This window comes from Dissoconium aciculare (genome assembly GCF_010015565.1).
Source record: "Dissoconium aciculare CBS 342.82 unplaced genomic scaffold K489scaffold_18, whole genome shotgun sequence".
In the NCBI taxonomy this organism is placed as follows: Eukaryota; Fungi; Ascomycota; class Dothideomycetes; order Mycosphaerellales; family Dissoconiaceae; genus Dissoconium; species Dissoconium aciculare.
In genome coordinates, this window is record NW_022984968.1 from 265,422 (window position 1) to 283,979 (window position 18,558).

The 18,558-nt window shown below is 52.1% G+C and overlaps 7 protein-coding genes across 7 annotated transcripts; 5 read left to right on the forward strand and 2 right to left on the reverse strand.

Annotated features, from left to right (window-relative positions):
- Positions 1-170: 170 nt before the first annotated feature.
- On the forward strand, positions 171-2,891 carry K489DRAFT_396923 (uncharacterized protein; the record flags this gene model as incomplete). Its single annotated transcript, XM_033606892.1, has 3 exons — positions 171-726; positions 748-1,408; positions 1,460-2,891. The coding sequence occupies exons 1-3, from the start codon at positions 324-326 to the stop codon at positions 2,889-2,891; spliced, it is 2,496 nt and encodes an 831-aa protein (XP_033455533.1). The 5' UTR covers positions 171-323.
- Positions 2,892-3,270: 379 nt separating this feature from the next.
- K489DRAFT_413781 (uncharacterized protein) lies at positions 3,271-4,865 on the forward strand (the record flags this gene model as incomplete). Its single annotated transcript, XM_033608085.1, has 2 exons — positions 3,271-3,524; positions 3,596-4,865. The coding sequence occupies 2 exons, from the start codon at positions 3,271-3,273 to the stop codon at positions 4,863-4,865; spliced, it is 1,524 nt and encodes a 507-aa protein (XP_033455534.1).
- A 151-nt stretch (positions 4,866-5,016) lies between these two features.
- Positions 5,017-6,157, reverse strand: K489DRAFT_327540 (Thi4-domain-containing protein; the record flags this gene model as incomplete). The annotated part of the gene is made up of 3 exons (XM_033601999.1): positions 5,017-5,318; positions 5,377-5,437; positions 5,498-6,157. The coding sequence occupies 3 exons, from the start codon at positions 6,155-6,157 to the stop codon at positions 5,017-5,019; spliced, it is 1,023 nt and encodes a 340-aa protein (XP_033455535.1).
- A 2,590-nt stretch (positions 6,158-8,747) lies between these two features.
- Positions 8,748-9,533, forward strand: K489DRAFT_309209 (HET-domain-containing protein; the record flags this gene model as incomplete). Its single annotated transcript, XM_033600631.1, has 1 exon — positions 8,748-9,533. A coding segment is annotated over one exon (786 nt), but the record flags the coding sequence as incomplete, so codon positions are not given.
- A 120-nt stretch (positions 9,534-9,653) lies between these two features.
- K489DRAFT_327522 (TPR-like protein) lies at positions 9,654-12,452 on the forward strand (the record flags this gene model as incomplete). Its single annotated transcript, XM_033601997.1, has 2 exons — positions 9,654-9,799; positions 9,848-12,452. The coding sequence occupies 2 exons, from the start codon at positions 9,654-9,656 to the stop codon at positions 12,450-12,452; spliced, it is 2,751 nt and encodes a 916-aa protein (XP_033455537.1).
- A 2,030-nt stretch (positions 12,453-14,482) lies between these two features.
- On the forward strand, positions 14,483-17,137 carry K489DRAFT_95720 (Di-copper centre-containing protein). The gene is made up of 5 exons (XM_033609069.1): positions 14,483-15,019; positions 15,078-15,478; positions 15,527-15,947; positions 16,002-16,600; positions 16,678-17,137. Exons 1-5 carry the CDS (start codon positions 14,719-14,721, stop codon positions 16,816-16,818), a joined length of 1,863 nt encoding a protein of 620 aa, XP_033455538.1. The 5' UTR covers positions 14,483-14,718; the 3' UTR covers positions 16,819-17,137.
- Positions 16,845-18,112, reverse strand: K489DRAFT_384925 (WSC-domain-containing protein). Its single transcript, XM_033605972.1, has 2 exons — positions 17,635-18,112; positions 16,845-17,576 (listed from the first exon to the last, which is right to left on the reverse strand). Exons 1-2 carry the CDS (start codon positions 17,918-17,920, stop codon positions 17,338-17,340), a joined length of 525 nt encoding a protein of 174 aa, XP_033455539.1. The 5' UTR covers positions 17,921-18,112; the 3' UTR covers positions 16,845-17,337.
- Between the last annotated feature and the right edge of the window lie 446 nt (positions 18,113-18,558).

An 18,558-nucleotide genomic window follows, 5' to 3' on the forward strand; every position in this document is an offset into this window, starting at 1 on the left:
TCGATCGCATCTCTTTCCAATGTCGATATTTCCTACATTATCCAATGCCTCCAGTGGTAGACAGCTGTATACTCGGTAAACCTTCCTTGTCTCCTCCACCACTTCAACGTTCAGGGTACAACATGGTAGACCTCCGGCTTCGAGGATACAGTACCCCTGCACATACACTAGCATGTCTAAACAAGAGTGACAACAGCTCAATTATCCGCTAGGGGACCTTCGTATCGATGGAACAGGCTTTTTGTACACGGACATAGCATGTTTCGCGAGCCCCTTGATGTGAGGCACAGATATCAATCGTGCTCCTCAAGACGCATCTCAAGATGCTGTCCCTGCGACTAGTCAACCGGACATGTCAAACAAGTCTGGCGGCACCACGGACTGGCACGCGACTTGGGGTCCATCACACCCGAAAATGGTCGAATTCGCGTTCGAATCTAGTGAAGGTATCTGAGGAAGTTCAACAAGCCATTGCAGAAAATCGACCTGTTGTCGCCTTAGAAAGCACGATCTACACACATGGGTTTCCCTACCCAGATAACCTTGCTTTGGCATCACGATTGGAATCATTGGTACGACTTAATGGCGGTGTACCTGCAACTATTGGCATCATTGACGGGGTGCCGAAAGTCGGACTGGGAGCAGATGATCTAATCCGTTTGGTCTCATCGTCCTCGGATGCAGGCAACTTGATGAAAGTCTCGCGACGGGATCTAGCCTTTGCCTGTGCGCTTCGGGATGCTTCAGATCGACCTTTCAATGGAGGTACAACGGTCTCTGGTACCATGATCCTTGCCCATTTGGCCGGCATCAAGGTGTTTGCGACAGGAGGTCTAGGTGGTGTCCATCGTGGTGCGGAAGTCACCATGGATGTGTCGGCCGATCTCACGGAGCTAGGTCGGACTCCCGTGGCAGTTATCAGCTCTGGCTGCAAGTCTTTCCTGGATATTCCAAAAACCTTGGAGTATCTCGAGACTCAAGGTGTGGCAGTGGCAACATTTGCAGACGGACGAACAGGCTCCGTGGACTTTCCAGCATTCTACACTCGAGAGAGTGGCGTGCGCAGTCCTGTAGTGTTCCAGGACGAAATTTCTGCCGCTCGTGTCATATATGCCTCGCACCTTCTCGGTCTTCAATCTGGGATGGTCTTTGCAAACCCGATCCCTGAGCACCATTCCATTCCTTTCGAGAAGATGGAAGTATCCATAGCACAGGCTCTACAAGAGGCTCATGCTGCAGGAGCTACTGGCGCAAAGAGCACGCCTTTCATTCTTGCAAAAATCAAAGAACTCACAGGCAACAAGAGTGTCGAAGCGAACAAAGCTCTGGTCGAAGCCAATGTCATCCGTGGTACAAAGGTCGCTGTTGCACTGGCTCGGCTCGAGCGCGATGGCTCCATCGGACTGAAGTGAGTGCGATACCATATTATGAGAAGGTGACCTAGCTTATTCCGAGGTAGGAACGAGCAGCATTCTGCGGCAGAGGTCATTGGCCCAGGTCCGCGAAATTACACAAACGACGGCGTCCCAGGAGGGCCGGCATCTGCAATCCAAGGATCTACAAGATCGGGCACTTTGTTTCACAACAAGGCCATAGAATTGCCGGATTATAAACCGACCGTTTTTGTGGCGGGTAGTCTTGCTGTCGATCTAGCATGCGATTTTCAACCTCGCGCCGGCAGTGCCGCAAGTACGCCAGCGCCGCATACATCTAATCCAGCGAGGGTCATTCAGTCCCTCGGAGGAGTAGGTCACAACGTTGCCCGTGCAGCCCAACTCATGGGTGCTAGAGTACAGCTCTGTAGTGTCGTTGGCGATGACCTCGCTGGCAAAGCAGCACTGGAAGCGTTGAATATCGAAAAGTTGCCGAGCACAGGTATCGCGACTCTTGAGAAGGAGAGCGGTGCCCGTACGGCTCAATACGTTGCCGTGAATGACTCGTCGAAGGACCTTGTTATTGCCATGGCCGACATGAGCATCATCGATGGAGATGATGCTTCACTTCTCAAGACCTTCGAAGCGCGTTGGCTTCCCTCGCTTCAAAAGCACAAACCCAGCCATGTTGTACTTGATGCAAATTGGTCACCAAAGCTTCTGAGCGCCTGGCTTGCAGCTGCACACGAGATCTCTGCACATGTCACGTTTGAGCCTGTGAGCACCGCCAAAGTCACCAAAATCTTCCAATTGCCGCCTTCCTCGTCAGGCAGGGGCAGTGCTTCCGTGCTGCCTGTCTTCCCTCTCCCTCAGATCCACCTTCTCACACCTAACGACCATGAACTAGCCGCTCTGCATGCCTTCGCCTCTTCATCATCAGTGTCTTTGGGGAACAACCCACACCATTTCTCACGCGACGACTGGTGGCGTGTGATCAACGCCTTCGGAATACCCGATACTGGTGCTCGTGCCAAACTTTGTCTCGCCACTTCGAAGGCTTTGGTAGACCAGGGTATTCCTCAGCAGTGTCTGCAGCTGCTGCCTTTCTTCCCTGTCATCGCCGCGAAGCTTGGTCGCCAAGGTGTACTTCTCGTGCAAGTTCTCCCTGCAGGAGACCCCAGATTACAGAAAGCAGAATATGCAGAATTCATGTTGAGCCGGAATCCTACAGCAGGCGCTGAGGAGGAGCCCAATGGCAGCGAGAGTATCGGAGGTGTGTACATGCGATTGTTCCCCCCACCGGAAGAAATTCCCGCCGAGGAAATTCGCAGTGTCAACGGAGTTGGAGACACTTTTGCGGGCGCCTTGGTTGCGGGCCTTGCCAGAGGGAAGGAGAATGGAAGAGAGACCCACGTGGAGGATTTGGTTGACCTAGCACAAAGGGCTGCCGGTTTGACGTTGAGGAGTCTCGAGGCTGTGAGTGGAGAAGTGGCCAGCTTGAAGAGCCTACTGAATTGAGCCATTTCTCCGGCGAGGATTATATGCTCGCTCGAATGTAATTTTTACATGTATATCTAGCATTATCCCGGTGAGGATGATCATCATTTCAATTTGTCGCAACCGGATATACATTTATATATAGAAGGTTGTATGATGAAGAGGATCTGAAACTATCGGATTGGGCAAATAACAAACATCATGAATTTAATCGAGGGTGGGGCAGACGCTTGAGCATCAAGAAAACGCCTGTTCACGATTCACTACGCGATCAAGAATACGATATCGATCCAACATTTCATCATCTACCCCGGTATAAATAAAACGGCAACGGAGGTCTCTTTTCCCCACTAGGAATGTTCGCAAGCAAGGAAAGGTTCATGTCAAATTTCGAAACGCAATGACGACCATTTCCTCCGTCTGCTCTCACACTCTCGTCGAGCCTCCAAGCTGTATCGCATTCTGTCCCTCCCGACCTGAGTATTTTGTGGTGGGCACCTACTATCTACATCGAAAGCCACCAGGGGCTCCAAGCGAAAATGAGTTCGCCAAGAATGAAGACACTCGGCACAGCGATGAGAATCCGATCGGTAGCGGACCGCAAAAACGAGATGGTCGATTAATTTTGTGCCGTCTTTCTGAGTCTGATGAAGTGTATGTATTTCTGTCTATACAACCTCTGCTAAGTCAATGTCCATGATTTCGGTCTGACGGTTAGCCGATAGCGAGTGCATGCACCCATCCGAGATCCACACAGAGTCTGCCGTCCTCGACTTCCAATGGGCACCACCCTCAGCCGAGCTTCCCGGAGTTCTCGCAGTCGCCCAATCCACAGGCATTATCGCCTTCTACAAACTAGTTTTCTGGTCCAAAGAAGACCCGGATGCCTCCCACCATGCTGGAAAGCCAAGTGCATACTTTCGACTCCTGAGTACACATCAGGTTTGCGAACCATCCATCCTCATCCTCTCTTTGACTTGGTCCGATGTACTTCCGCATATTCTCGGTATGACCTTATCCGATGGCCGAGTCTCGATAGCGCGGATTACAGTTCAACCTGAAGCAGAACACGCCGAGCAAGAGAGCACAGCACAGTCCTTACCAATTCTAAAACTCGGTACACCACTCTCAACACAACAACATGGCCTCGAAGCGTGGTGTATGGCCTTCGCGCTCGAGGAGAACGCCTCAAACCCTCCCTCGTCTGCCTCCGCGGAAAAGTCAATATCAATCCTCTCCGGCGGCGACGACATGTACCTCCGCAGCACCCGCATCGCCATTCCAACCTCATCATCATCATCATCATCATCATCATCATCATCATCATCATCATCATCATCATCATCATCATCATCAGAACCATCGGACGACCCACCGAGCTCCACGCTCGTCTTCCAGGACCGCCGCATACATACCGCTGGCGTCACCGCTCTGCTTCCGCTCACGCCCAATCTTCTGATCACAGGGAGCTACGATGATCATATTCGACTCGTGCATATCCCTTCCGCGAAAACGAACGCGGGTGGAGAATTCGAGCGAGCGGGACCAGCGAGGCCACAGGTTCTGGCCGAGTTGGATTTAGGTGGAGGGGTCTGGAGGATCAAAACCTTGGAAGAAACCGGGGATGATCATGTTGCGGACTCTGGAAAGGAAGGGCCAAGCAAAATGTCGGGGAGGAACGGTGTTCTGCTGCTAGTGAGCTGCATGTATGCTGGAGCGAGGATTGTACGGCTTGTTCGCTCGACGACTGGCGGCTCAGCCGACGAGGACGAGTGGGCGTTTCAAGTTGAGGCACAATTCACGGAGCATAAGAGTATGAATTATGGTAGTGACGTGCGACCACAGGGCCTCGACCAAGTAGCAGAGGGAAAGGCCACGATGAAACCAGAAGTAGCTGGTAAGTCGGACTCGAATGGTTCGACGAGGCTGCGGAGGACGATCGTGAGCTCCAGCTTTTACGACAAATTACTGTGTTCGTGGTATTGGGAAGAATGAAGAAAAGGCGATAACGCGTCACATACGACGGCAAGGAATTGGAACCCAAGAAAGTATCAAGTTTCAAATCATGTCTCATGTCATTCCATTCAATAACGGGAGTAGTCGACATTTCTCACGACCACTCCATGCTGTCAGATAAATTGCTACTCTAGTAGCCCTCAGCCTCCATGTCCTTGGCACAAGCAGCCTTGCGCTCGTCGATGACCTTGAGTGCCTCCTCAGCAGCCTTAACACCGCTGAGTGCCATGGCGCCGAAGGTGGGACCCATGCGGTTGGCACCGTCGACCTCTGAGAGCTCCATACCGCCGATGATGAGACCGGGTGCGACCTCACGGGTGCGGATGACAATGGCGTCTTCAGCACGGTTCATGTCAAGGCCACGCATGCCACCGAGGGCCTGGAGGGAGCCCATGGAGACGAGACGTTTGGCGCAGAAGGCACCGAATGGACCTGAGATGATTCGTTAGTCGTCGGAGACTTGCCCGTCTGGTGCCGGAAAAGGACTTACCGTCGTGGCCAGTGGTGGAGATGATGATGGGAGCGTTGATGGTGTTGGGGTCCATGCAGGACTTAATAACGACATGTCAGCATCGCATGCAATTGAACATTCAGAGCGAATAAGAACGTACCTGGTCGTCGTGGTGCATGCTCACGAGGGTCCAGTTGGTCACAACACCAGCAATGCGGATACCACCCTGGCCGTCAGGACGAGTGATCAGGTCCTCAACAGCGGTGGCGTTGAAGAGCTTCACGTTGGAGAACTGGAGGACCTTGGACAGAACAGTGCTGGTGAAGAGGGCCGCGTGCTTGACAACGACGAAGTTGGATGATGGGCCGTCGTCCTCGTATGGCACGCCAACCTCGCGGAGGAAGGCATCGGCAGGCTTACGCATGACCATGGCGCTGAAGAGCTGGCCACCGAGCCAAGCACCACCACCGGGAGCAACGCCGGCCTCGACAATGGCGATCTTGAGGTCTGGACGGGCCTTGGCCAAGCAGTAGGCAGCGGACAAACCACAGCTTCCGGCACCGACAATGACAATGTCGCTCTCGGCGTAGTTGTCGAGGTCGGCAAAGTAGCGGCGGGTCATGGCACGGGAGACCTGGCTCTCACGGATGGGAGCAAACTTGAAGGAGCTCCACTTGCCAGCCATCTCCTCAACAGTCTGAGGCTGGGCAGAGGCCTTGACTGGCACGCTGGTCGCGTGAGGAAGGTGGGCCAACTTGGCAGCAGGAACACCGTTGTCGGTGGTCGGCTCCTGGAAGTGCATGGCAACGGGAGGAGACATGTTTTTGGAGTTTTGGTTTCACTGTGGGAGTCAGTGGCATAATCAAAGCAGGGAAAGGGGGATCTCGATGAAAGCATGATTCTTCCGCTGGTATTATCCAGATATCAAGTTCTGCCGTATAATCTCAGAACGGTGTGTACGGTGGTGGCTCTAACCCTCTCCCAGATGAGTTTCAAGGTGGTGTTCTAGAGGAGAAGCATCATGATTCGGAGTCGATCCTTGTCATGATGGACCCAACGTCTGTCTCATGAACAGCAGAACACCACCACGACTATCTGGGTTGGAGGGCAAGATGAACTCCACCATGTACAACACCGAACACCGGCTCAGGCTTATTCAATCGACCTTTTTGTGATTGGTACCTTGACTCTCATGGATCACACCGCGGGCGAGTGAATCGATATTGCCTCATCGTGATGGCTGGCGAGATAGCTCATCGTACCTGAGGATGGTAGTCTACATTGTGAATGTTCATGTATCAGCTTCCTGGTAACTCAATGATGGATTTCATGATATGATGTACTTCTCCAACTGAGACCGCTTCTGTGGTGTTCGTAGGGGTGGTACAGTGACGATAGCAGGTGATGAAGAAGAGAAGAGGGGAGAGTGATCAGTTCTTTGGAGGTGTCTGATCAAGGAGGGAAATATATATGGATCCATTTCAGCAAAAAGCTTCATGTTTCAATGCCCCGCGTGATGACACGCTCTTAAGAGCTCCAGACCAACGAAGCCATCCAGCCTTGTATGCGTCTGGCCTGCTTCACTTGACTATCGACCTACACGCATTGGTCGGACGTGCTGCACGGTGTGGCAATCTGGATAGCTTTGTCCGATAAAGCTGTCTCATTCGGGATTGAGCTGGAAGGCTTCTCTCGAGCCTCCGCTCTGGCTATTGACCTGACCACCTGAACATGGAGTCAAGTCTCCAGACATCGCTCACTTATCAGTCATGATGAAATAGCCCCGCGATTACAAGCAAGTCACAGCTCGTGTGACCATTGGTACGAGTGCATGAACACGGCGAGACTCCTCAGGAGCAGCGTGCGCTTCCATCAATGTGGTCGCCACTGGAACTATGATTGCTGGAATAATCCCGTTGCAGCATTTCAAATTTCGTTCCGCCCAAATGCCCTGGAGGCATTGGAAATTTTCCCCCGCCGACGCAGGGTCTGCTCAGACAACCTTGGACCCCAGACGCAGGTGCTAGCCATTAGAGTCTGCTGAGAAGCTATAGCTCTGATGAGCAGCTTGGCAGTAGTCCAAGGCTGGCTAGCTACCTGGCAAGATGTGCGAATGTCAACCTTGGGAGTATGTTGGGAGCTGTTGCCAGATCTGCAGCGCCTGAAGTACAATGGATGGTGGGCATCGGGCATTAAGAGTACCTGCAAAAGCGAGTCACGTATGAAGGAACCTCGCAAAGAAAAGCTTGAGCGCCTTGCTTCGTCCAACGGCCAAAATGTGATGACGAGACCACTGCATTGTACTGGAGCTGCTTCTCAGAACGTTTGTGCTTCTCCGTGACTCGCCGCAGCGATCGCGGATTGGTGGTCTTAGGGTCGTGACAACCCCAACCCAAACCCTATGGCCTCGATACAAATCGAGAGTGGGCTTGGATATTTGTTGTATCCTCTTGAGGGGGTCTTGAAGAATGACCGACCTGCTCTATAAGATGCTTCATGATCATGTGCGGTACGCGTCTCGACAGTTTGCTGTAGTCATCGTGAAAAATATACGAGACCATGATGCTGCACAGGTAGTGTGCGAGACGCGGACTTTGGCTCGGACTTGTATCACACGCCACTTCCAGGCACCCTCTACTCGAAACTACTCGACGAACCAAACTGAACACTAAGGATCGAAAAACAATACTATCGTCTGCCTGTCAAGAGTTGGGACGGAGACTGTAGAGCTGATGTTGAGAGAGGGATGCATGAGCACAGACACATGTTGCCCGAGTCGAATGCTTGAAACTGTTGTGGGGAACAGAGAGTTCGTGCCTTTGAGCGTGAAGAACGAACTTTCCCACGTGCGGAGTCCGCCTCCCGCAATCGCGACATTGTTGTAGACGCGACACCACGATCCGGCCGTGCACAAGAGACGTGTCGGCCGCAACAGTTGGCTTGTTAACCCGGCAGAACACAAGAAGCGATCCATTGACGGGTTGGGCCTCACATACACCGGTCTCGCTTGGAGTTTTTGAAATGAAGCTCGTGTCGCTGGCGCTCGAGATGGCCAGCGCGACATGGTCACAGGGCTGTGCATCGCTGGCTGCCACGGCTGCATATCCAGGCGATGTTGCGCCCCGCAGGATCGCGCATGCGAAGATGCACAAAAGCAATCAACCGACACGTGATAAAAAGCAACCATAGGCACTGCGGCCAGGTAAGCATGAGATTTGCCCATGAGCGAACACCTGCATCGGGCGACTTTTGAGTATTGCTCCATCATTCGCAAGCATCCTCGCCCAAACGAGCCAAGTGCAAGTAGTTTCGGTGGCGCTGCATCGTTCTTTCGAACGTGTACAAATTGATCGCAGTGTGATGCCTTGCTCGGGTTTGTAAGACGTCCAGGACGGCTTGCGCACATCACGATGCGCCTACTGAAGCGCTCTCCAGACGGCAAGATCAGCCTGGAATCGTTCAAGAGCCTTGACCACTTCAGGTCCACGACCTCGTCGCGATATGCCGTTCTTTCCCACACATGGGTCGAAGGGCAAGAAATCACATACCAGGAGTTTTTGAACAGCACTGGTCACGACAGTAAAGGCTATGAGAAGATTCAGTTTTGCGTGAATCAAGCAGCAGCCGATGGAATCGAATATTCGTGGATAGACACGTGTTGCATCAACAAGGAATCGCTCCCCGAACTCACAACTGCAATCAATTCCATGTTTTCATGGTATAAGAGTGCAGCAAGGTGCTATGTCTGTTTGCCTGACGTAGAGGTTCCCCCTGATGTGACCGACCCTTCTGCTTACAAAATTACTTGGATTCATGCATACAAGCGTAGCCGATGGTTCACGCGTGGGTGGACGTTGCAGGAGTTGCTCGCACCTCCAATCGTTGACTTCTTCTCGAAGGAAGGGAAGAAACTGGGCAGCAAGATATCGCTCGAGAAAGAGATTCATGAAACCACCCGCATTCCGCTTTCGGCGCTGAGGGATCCGGACCTTGGTCAATTCAGTGTCGAGGAACGCTTTCGATGGATAGAGGGACGTTCCACAACAGTGCCGGAGGACAAAGCGTACTGCTTGTTCGGCATTTTCAATATATTTCTGCCACTGATATATGCTGAAGGAGAAGAACATGCACTGCAACGTGTGAGAGATGAGGTGAATCGACGACAGCTGGACCTAGCAACTCAGACTCTGGCAGATATAAAGCTCAGCGAGCCTATTCGTGGCACGCTACCCAGCCAACCCAACGGAAATGGAATTGCTGCCGTAGACGACTCTGATCTGCCGAGCCGCAACGTTGCGAACGCCGTCGCTGGCAGCATGTACGGATCGGACAAAGCGTCGCACAATGTACCATTCCCGCGGGATCGAGATTTCATACAGCGGCCAGATTTGACTGACCAGATCACTGCCGCTCTAGCCATTCCTCAAGCTCGCCTCGCCCTAGTCGGTGTCGGCGGCGTGGGGTAAGACATCAACTACCCATTAACCTATAAGTACTAACAAAATCGCAGCAAATCACAGATTGCAATCAACTATTGCTACCATGTGCGGGATGAGTCACCTCGGACGTGGGTATTTTGGATCCATGCGAGTAATGCTGCTCGTTACAGTCAGGGCGTCCGCGATTGTTTGGACCTTGCCGACGTAGACAAACGTTTCGATCCCCAAGTAAATATCCACGAGCTCTTCCGTAATTGGCTTCGCAGCAGAGACAGCGGTCGATGGTTGATTGTTATCGACAACGCGGATGAGATCGATTTCCTCGTCGAGAGAAGCAACGGTCAGACACCTTTATTCAAGCACTTGCCACCTTGCAACCATGGGACGATCCTTATCACATCGAGAAGTAAAATCTCAGCATTGAAGCTCGTGGAGCCGAAAGAAATCGTCGAGATTCCGCCAATGGGCGAACAGCAAGCCATAGCTCTTATCGAGAAACAACTAGGCCCAAACTCAGGCATCCAGAGACTTGCCCGCGCTTTGGATTACATGCCATTGGCCATGTCACAGGCAGCAGCGTACATCAAGAACCGAGGCAAACGCTTTTCCATAGAGCGCTACATTGAAAAACTACAAAAAGGTGATCAATCGAAGAGAAGCATACTTGACGAGGAAGTAGGAGATTTGCGACGTGATGATGAAGCTCGTAATGCTATCGCCCTGACATGGCAGATTTCTTTTGAGCATATCCGCCGGCTCCGACGATCTGCGGCCGATCTACTATCTCTAATGAGCTTCTGTGATCGCCAGGCGATTCCGGAGAATCTACTCAAAGTAAAACGCGAGAGCCGACAGGATGAGAAAATCCCCGATGGAAACCACAGTGATGATAATATCGACGACATGAGTTCGGATGCTTCAAGCGATGACGGATCCGACACATCCCAAGACGATGGATTTGAGAAAGACGTCATCATGCTTGAAGGATTTGCTTTCATATCGATCACCACAGCGGAAGAGTCGACATACGAAATGCATCGATTGGTACAGCGCGCCACACAGCGATGGCTGCAGTCGCAGAAGCAATTTGAGCATTGGAGAGCGGCTTTCCTGTACAATCTCGCCGACATACATCCTTCAGGCGAGTACGAGAATTGGAAAGAGTGTCAAACGCTACGTCCGCATGTCAGAGCGGCACTGGACTTGAATGTAATGCACAGAGACGAGCTATTGGATTTGGCTTCGACCTGCTTCAAAGCCGGATGGTATGCCTACCAGATGCACCTAGACAGCGAAGCAGCAGAGATGTACACGAGGGCATACGCAATATCTTGTCAAGAAAGAGGGGAAGATCACGATGGTTCGTTGGGCATCGTAAATGATCTAGCGCTGGTTCGTCTCCGACAAGGACGCCTCGCCGAGGCCGAGAAGCTACAGAAGAAGGTGCTGAAGACAAGGGCATTGTCGCTCGAGGCAGAACATCCCAGAATGCTGATGAGCATGCACAACCTTGCACTCACATACTCATACCAAGAGCGGTGGGGGGAGGCGGAGGAGCTACTCGCGAAAGTGCTCGAAACGAAATACGTCGTCTTCGGCAAGCAACACCGTGATACGCTTTTGAGCATGTACGATCTAGCATACCTCTTCCAAAGGCAAAAGCGTTGGACGGAGGCAGAAGAACTCACGGTCGAGGTGCTCGAGATACGGAGACGAATGCTTGGGGCAGATCACCCGGATACGCTTGACAGCATGGCCGATCTCGCAGCTATGTATCGAGGGCGAGAGCAGTGGGAGAAGGCGGAAGAGCTGTATATGAAGACAGTCGAGGCACGCCAGAGAGTTCTGGGATTAGCGCACAACAGTACTTCGGCCAGTATGGCCGCTCTCTCCCGCATCTATTACAAGCAAAATCGTTGGGCAGAAGCTGAACAGATGCTCTCAAAAGTAGTCGAGACAAGAACCAAATTTGAAGGAGCGGAGCACATAGACACCTTATTTGATATGCACGAACTTGCATGCATATATATGGTGCTAGAGCGCTGGGAGGAGGCCGCATCATTCCTCGAGAAGGTGGTCGAAGCACGACAGAGAGTCCTTGGACCACAGCACAAAAACACACTTATTAGCATGTCAAAGCTCTCTGACGTCTATTATGAGCAAAATCGTTGGGCAGAAGCTGCACTACTCAGGGCGAAAGAGGTAGAGACTCGAGCGAAGAGTCAAGGAGAAGAGGACGAGGAAACCTTGTTTGCCATGCATGAGCTTGCAGTTATATATGTGGCGCAAGAGCGATGGAAAGAAGCCGAATCACTCCTCGAGAAAGTGGTCGAGACAAGACAGAGAGTTCTTGGACCAGAGCACAAAAACACTCTCATCAGCATGTCAAAGCTCGCTGACATCTATTGTAAGCAGTGCCGTTGGGCAGAAGCTGCTTCGCTCAGGGCGAAAGAGGTAGAGATCAGAGTCAGAGTTCAAGGAGCAGAGAACGAGGACACGTTGTTTGCCATGCATGAGCTTGCAGTAGTATATCGAGCGCAAAGTCGACAGCCGGAGGCGCGAGAGCTCTTGGTAAAGGTGGTAGACGCACGGTCGAGAGTGCTTGGTTCTGAGCATCCGGATACTTTGGAGAGCAGGATTCGGCTGTCCGATGTCTCTTCCGAGTCGAGCCAATGAGACAAGGCCGAAGAGCTGACGGGAACCGTGCATCGATTCGAGAAGGCCTCCAGTCTGAAAAGCAAGAGGGCTTTTTAGGGGATTGATTTTCCATTGCAAAGGTCCGACGCACATGGGCAGATGCAGAGCTTAGTGGTGCTGCGCATGCCCGAGTGATTGCTGGTGTCGCAGGGAACATCCTACGATAGAAGTAGGCCTGGATCGGATACCAAACGGACAGGCTGCCACCGACGATGCTGTGACGATTGCCTTCGAGCCAAGGCAGTTCCGTTCCAAAGTCGGAACGTTGTCGAAATGGCGGGAATATCGGCAGCACGTCCTCGCCGCCGAGACAGCTCCATAAACTCGGAACTAAGCGTAGGATAGAAAACCGGGACAACTATCGATGGAGAAGTCACAAGGTAAGCTCCCTCGAGGGATGATACATCTACGTTGGAGCCATACGTCAGGGCTGTCTCAGTAATCTCGATGGCATGGCGGCTACATCTCACCTTGTCGAAGAGCCTAGTATTTCCGTGGTCAGGAAAGAGAGAATGCTGACCACTTTGTTACAAGCCGCACTCGTATCTTCAAAAAGGTTCTGTTGGCCTGTTGTGACCTGGCCTGTTGTGACCTGGAACTGTAACAGTCTGTCCACGCGACTGGGCCGAGAGTGAATCTTGACTTTCACGCGAGTGCGCGGCATATGCTCCTCTTCGAACCCCAATACAATCTGGCTAATCAATGATGTCTTTTGTCAAGACCTCTGATGCCTCCAACGCGAGCCGGAAGTGAACACACACCGCAAGAAGCAATTCGTCTCGTTTGGGAATGGCTTCATCGATCGTGGAGACATCGCCGCTTCAACGACAGCCTGATACCTTTGCCAATGCTAGTGCTTGGCTTAGATGGCGGGTATGGCACATGTTCACGTTTGATGGATTTCACCACTGTATAGCACTGGCGAGACTTCGATTGTGTGATGACCGTGATGACACGCCGCACGACCGATGTGTCGGCAGGTACGAAGGAGGATTTCAAGTGTTGAATATGACATCGATCCGATGCAGCTGGTTGGCTGCCAGGTGGCTATACTTAGAGAGCGCAGCGCTAGTCATTGCTCCTTTCGATCGTAGGTGTGTTATGGGATCCAGGGATGGCAATGAAAATCACCTGCAATACACAATAAACTCAATAATCAGCACTAACCATCAAACGACGTGTCAGCGTCATCCCAGATCTCAAATACTCAGGTAGGTAGGTACTCATGAATGTTTATTGTAATTCGGCATATGTAGCTTCTTTGGGATAAAGCCTCTGGGACGGCGAGAGACCAGCAGCCTTCTCATCTTCCAAGGTTCTTTCTATAGGAATATGTAGAAGCGGCATTCAATGTCGCACGACATGACTCTGAGTGTCGCAATGGTCATTATTATTTACAAGAATTTCAGGCGACCACACTCCCGGTGTCCTCAACGCATCCCAGATCGGAGACTTTGAAGTCGCAAGTGACGCGCGGTTAACACGCCAATCTAGATCCATTTTTGGACGCATTACCTATGCAGCATTTTGAACAGGTCAACACCTCGAATGACCAGAGTATTGACATGTCGTGTTCCCCGAACCATCCGAATCCGTCGAGTTTTCAATAGTGTTCCTCTCGGCAGACCACGCGACACGCTCCATTTAGCTCGGAATGCTACTGCAACATTGCGCAAGAACAAGACGCGATACGCTGTCGTTGCTACGGCGGTGATGTCCAAGCCATGGCCATGACGAAGCTGGGCGCCTGAATCCTGCCCTTTGCCGATCATTCGCACCTGTCATGGCATAGCCACACTCCTTGTAGGTGCAGGTGAGCAGCAGGAGAAGATGTCGTGGAGCCCGTGCGGCTTACTCTGTCACATCCAAGTCTGACGACTCCGGCACTGTCGATCCTCGTATCTGCCGCTGTGGCTATTCACGGAAGGGTGTCACTGCAGCACATGGGAAAAATATTTCTCGCGAAAGAGGCGCCTCGCGTCACCTGAAAATGGCTGTCCTCGTCGTGTACCAGAATGTCCAACTTTTTTCCTGCAAGAGCTTCCAGACAGATATATAAAGAGCCAGCCCAATTTCAATAGTCACAAGCCAACGATCAACAAGGGCGTGTCCACCGGTCGATCTTGCATCTCATTGTCGCTTCCAAGGATCCAAGGTTCTCTGAGACTTTTATTTCTTGACAGCCGTGTATTCTCCTCTCTCGTTGACCAGAGACGAGCCGACCCGTTGTCATCATACACCAAAGATGATGCTCCGGCTCGCTTTCTCGAGCGTCATCCTCCTCGCTTGGGACGTAGCGGCCGGCGTCGCAGCTCGACCTAGTGCAGGGGTGACAAGGTCTTCCGGCAGCCATGAATCACCTCGCACGAGACAGGTAGCAGGCACATACCCAATCACAGGTGTCCAGCAATCTGGCATACAGCCTCGTCTTGAGCTTCGTCGGCTGCAAGAGGATTTCCCTGATACTTTCAACCTCTATCTGTTGGGACTTCAGAAGTTTCAGCAGGTTGATCAAAGTGACCCATTGTCGTGGTACGGTATTGCAGGTTGGTTGGCCCTGACAGAAATATTGCTATTGCCTTCAGGATGTTGATCTCTTCTCAGGAATCCATGGCCGCCCATACATTGGCTGGGATGGCGTCGGTGCAGGTCCAGGCCTGCCAGGGTCCCCAGGTTTCTGCCATCACGTCTCGAATCTTCTCCTTTCGTGGCATCGTCCTTTCCTTGCTCTGTACGAGCAAGTTCTGTTCCTGCATATTCAAGATGCGGCGAATGAGTTTCCCGAGGGAGAACTCCGTCAACGCTATACCGCAGCCGCCTCGACATGGCGGATTCCATATTGGGATTGGGCAGCGCCGCCACAGAATGGGCAGGGTGTCTATCCGGACATTCTTGGTGCCCCGACTGTGAAGGTAACGACTCCTACTGGAGAGGCCGAAATCGACAATCCCCTTTATTCGTACAAGTTCCACCCCGTCTCTGTAGAGGACTTCTACTGGCAGCCAGTAAGTTGATTTTTCGATGCTAGGCATGTTTCTCGCTAATTCATTTAGTTTACCTCTTGGCCAGAGACTCTGCGCTCTCCCGATTCGCAAAACATCAGCCGGAGTACCTTGGTTGCCTCGCAACTCGACAACAATCGCCCGTCTTTCATGAGTCGTCTCTATAACCTCTTGACCACGTATGATAACTTCACACAGTTCGAGACTTATGCCAGGCAAGATCCAAACAGCCCCAATGCGGATAGCCTGGAGTCCATTCATGATGCAATTCATGGTATCACCGGCGGTAACGGCCACATGTCCTACCTAGACTACTCCGCATTTGACCCTCTCTTTATGCTGCATCATGCTATGGTCGATCGGGTATTTGCTGTCTGGCAGGCACTCCATCCGGATAGTTATGTCGAACCAATGATTTCAGTGGAACAGACATATACGACTTCTGTGAATAGCCTTCTCGATGGCGACACTCGTAAGTTGAGCTCCTGCAGAGTGAAGATTCAGCACTGACACACTTGAACGGCAGCCCTGCAACCATTCCACTCCGACGGCAGTGGGACTACCTGGACGTCTAACGCCGTCCGATCCATTGACACGCTCGGCTATACCTATCCCGAACTCGCCAACAATGCCGATCAGTCGAGCATTCGCGAGGCCGTCAATGCCCTTTATGCAGGCGGTCAGACCAGCCGAAAGGTGTCCTCCTTCAGCCGCCTGCAGAGTGCTGCCGACGCCGACTCCAGCCTCCCGGACGATCAATACCACGCATATACTGCCAACATCAACTCTCGCAAGTTTGCCTTCAAGGGCTCATACGCTATCTATGTCTTCTTGGGAAATGTGACAAGTGAGAACGCAGCAGAATGGCCCCTGGCGTCGAATCTTGTCGGTACACAGGGTGTCTTTACCGGAATGACGATGCCTGTCGCAGCTTCATCAAACAAAATGTCGTCAGATGGTACGCAGGATTCCAGCGACGCTGCTGGCGGCAGTGTCACGGTCACCGGCACGGTACCATTGACCGACGCTCTCCTGAAACATGTCAAATCAGGAGATTTGGCAAGCCTGAAAGAAGCCGACGTGAGAGCTTTCCTGCGCAAGAATTTGCAATGGCGTATTGGCAAGGTATGTCGACGTCTCTTCATCCTGATGCTCTCTTGTGTGCACTTGACAGGACAACTGATATCGAATCTTTCATCTAGTACGACGGCACCGCGATCACTGATACCAGTGCGGCGGATCTATCCATTACTATCATCTCCGCAGAAGTCCAACCTGCCAAGGCGGCCGACCAATTCCCGACTCGGAGCAATTTCGCTGTTTTGGATGCGCAGGAAGCCTAATCTGGGAAGTCTCCAAAAGTTTCGAGGGGTGCAAATATAATTCCATGGAAAATGCTTCTCTAATAGTGGTTCGATTGCTCGGGTTTGGAAATGCGGGAGACGCGAGGAGCAAGTTCTTGGTGCATGGCTACTCCTGAATTGCTTCCATTAATAGTTAATGTTGAAGTGCACGCCTAGTCAGCTAATTAATAATATTTGACGAATGCTCATGGACTGAGGTTACTCCCTACTTGCGTTCACCATATCGACATGCCAACGACGGCCGAATTGGATGCATCGAGAGTTCCGATCCTCAAAGTGTCTATATTGTCGCTCAAATTCGAAAAGTATTGCACATGATGCTCCCTTCACCCCTTCTATACCCAGAACGCCATTCATGCCCATAAATCAAATCTCCAAAATGATCCCAGGATCCCGCCCAATCCCTCCTTTCCCTCAAGAAGTACCAAGTGATATCACGACCCAAGATCTTTTCTCAAATCAGTCCGATCCTCTGTTCCCCCAAAGTCAATTTCCAGTTCAAAGCCAAGCCGCCCACATCGCCATTCCCACCGCAGCCGCCATGTACCACCACGCTCCTTCTTGCAGTCCCTGCCTACCATTGGCGATACTTCCCGCAGAGGTCTTGGTGTAGAGACTAATGGCGCCTTCTCCGCCGCAGATCTGCGTGCCGTTGCCGTTGCATTGGAAGTCGCAGCGGGAGTCGTTGAGTTGCACGCTCAGGCTGGAGAGGTAGGGGGAGCAGTAACATTCGCGGCCTGGACATGATTTTGTTAGTTGAAGTGTCCTTCCCATCGAAGAAGCCCCGCAACTCACCGTATTCTAAACCTGCGAATTTGGAGCCTCCGCAGAAATTCAAACACGTCCCTACATCCATGATGTTCGTCGCGGTGTTCGTTCCGCTTTGTGAGAGGGCCCTCGCGCCGCCTGAGCCCGCGATTGTGTTGGTTTCATTGTAGCAGCCCATGTATTTGTAGCCGAAACCGGTCTGTAATGTGCTGGCACCGCTGCTGGCGCGGGTTGGGTAGACAATGTTGGTTTGCGTCTGGGCGGAGACAAGGCCTGTTGTGAAGAGGAGGAGGGTGAGGAGGATGTTGAGCATGTTGCTGGTTGTTCGTGGCGGTGACATTTTTGGGAGGAGCTGAGATGGTCTGAGAGTGAGGTTGAGAGAGTCGGAGGAGTGGGCGAGTTGCGTGAGTTCACGCAGGCGGTGAATGTGTCGAGTGAAATGTCAGCGTGAGGTTGGGAATACGAGTTGTCGATCGGGGATGCTGGTGGTGGTGGTGATGGTGGATGACGACAGCGGCCGGTAAACAAGAGGCCGGGCGGGAACTTGAACAAACGGGAGAAACAGAAGGTGAGGAAGAATGTAAGAAATGAGCGATTGTGTTGTGTTTCTCCTACCAAGACTGCATATACATGTCACTAAAGATCGTCCGATGTCTTGCTTCACGACAAGGTACCAATAATAATGACAAGAGCTCTTCTCAAGTGGTGGATGCGTGGATGGGCTGATGATTTTCCCTCATCCTTCCCCCCAAGAGGCGCCCGTGCGACCGCCACAAACATACGCCCATGCGCTGCGCCCAGATACACGTGCGACGGCACAGAATACAGCGTAGGGAGTGACAGTGTGTAGTCATATTGACTGCGCATTTATCGCACTTTTTACAGCATGCCCGTGTGAATTCAAACGTAAGGCTCACTCAACGAAAGGCGTACATCTGTCTTCTTGCCCAG

Coding starts and splice junctions, on each gene's coding strand:
- K489DRAFT_95720 (XM_033609069.1), top strand. CDS start 14,719: ATGATGCTCCGGCTCGCTTTCTCGAGCGTCATCCTCCTCGCTTGGGAC. Junction 15,948..16,001: donor CCTTCTCGATGGCGACACTC/GTAAGTTGAGCT, acceptor CTTGAACGGCAG/CCCTGCAACCATTCCACTCC. Junction 16,601..16,677: donor TGCAATGGCGTATTGGCAAG/GTATGTCGACGT, acceptor TCTTTCATCTAG/TACGACGGCACCGCGATCAC.
- K489DRAFT_384925 (XM_033605972.1), bottom strand. CDS start 17,920: ATGCTCAACATCCTCCTCACCCTCCTCCTCTTCACAACAGGCCTTGTC. Junction 17,577..17,634: donor ATTCGCAGGTTTAGAATACG/GTGAGTTGCGGG, acceptor AATCATGTCCAG/GCCGCGAATGTTACTGCTCC.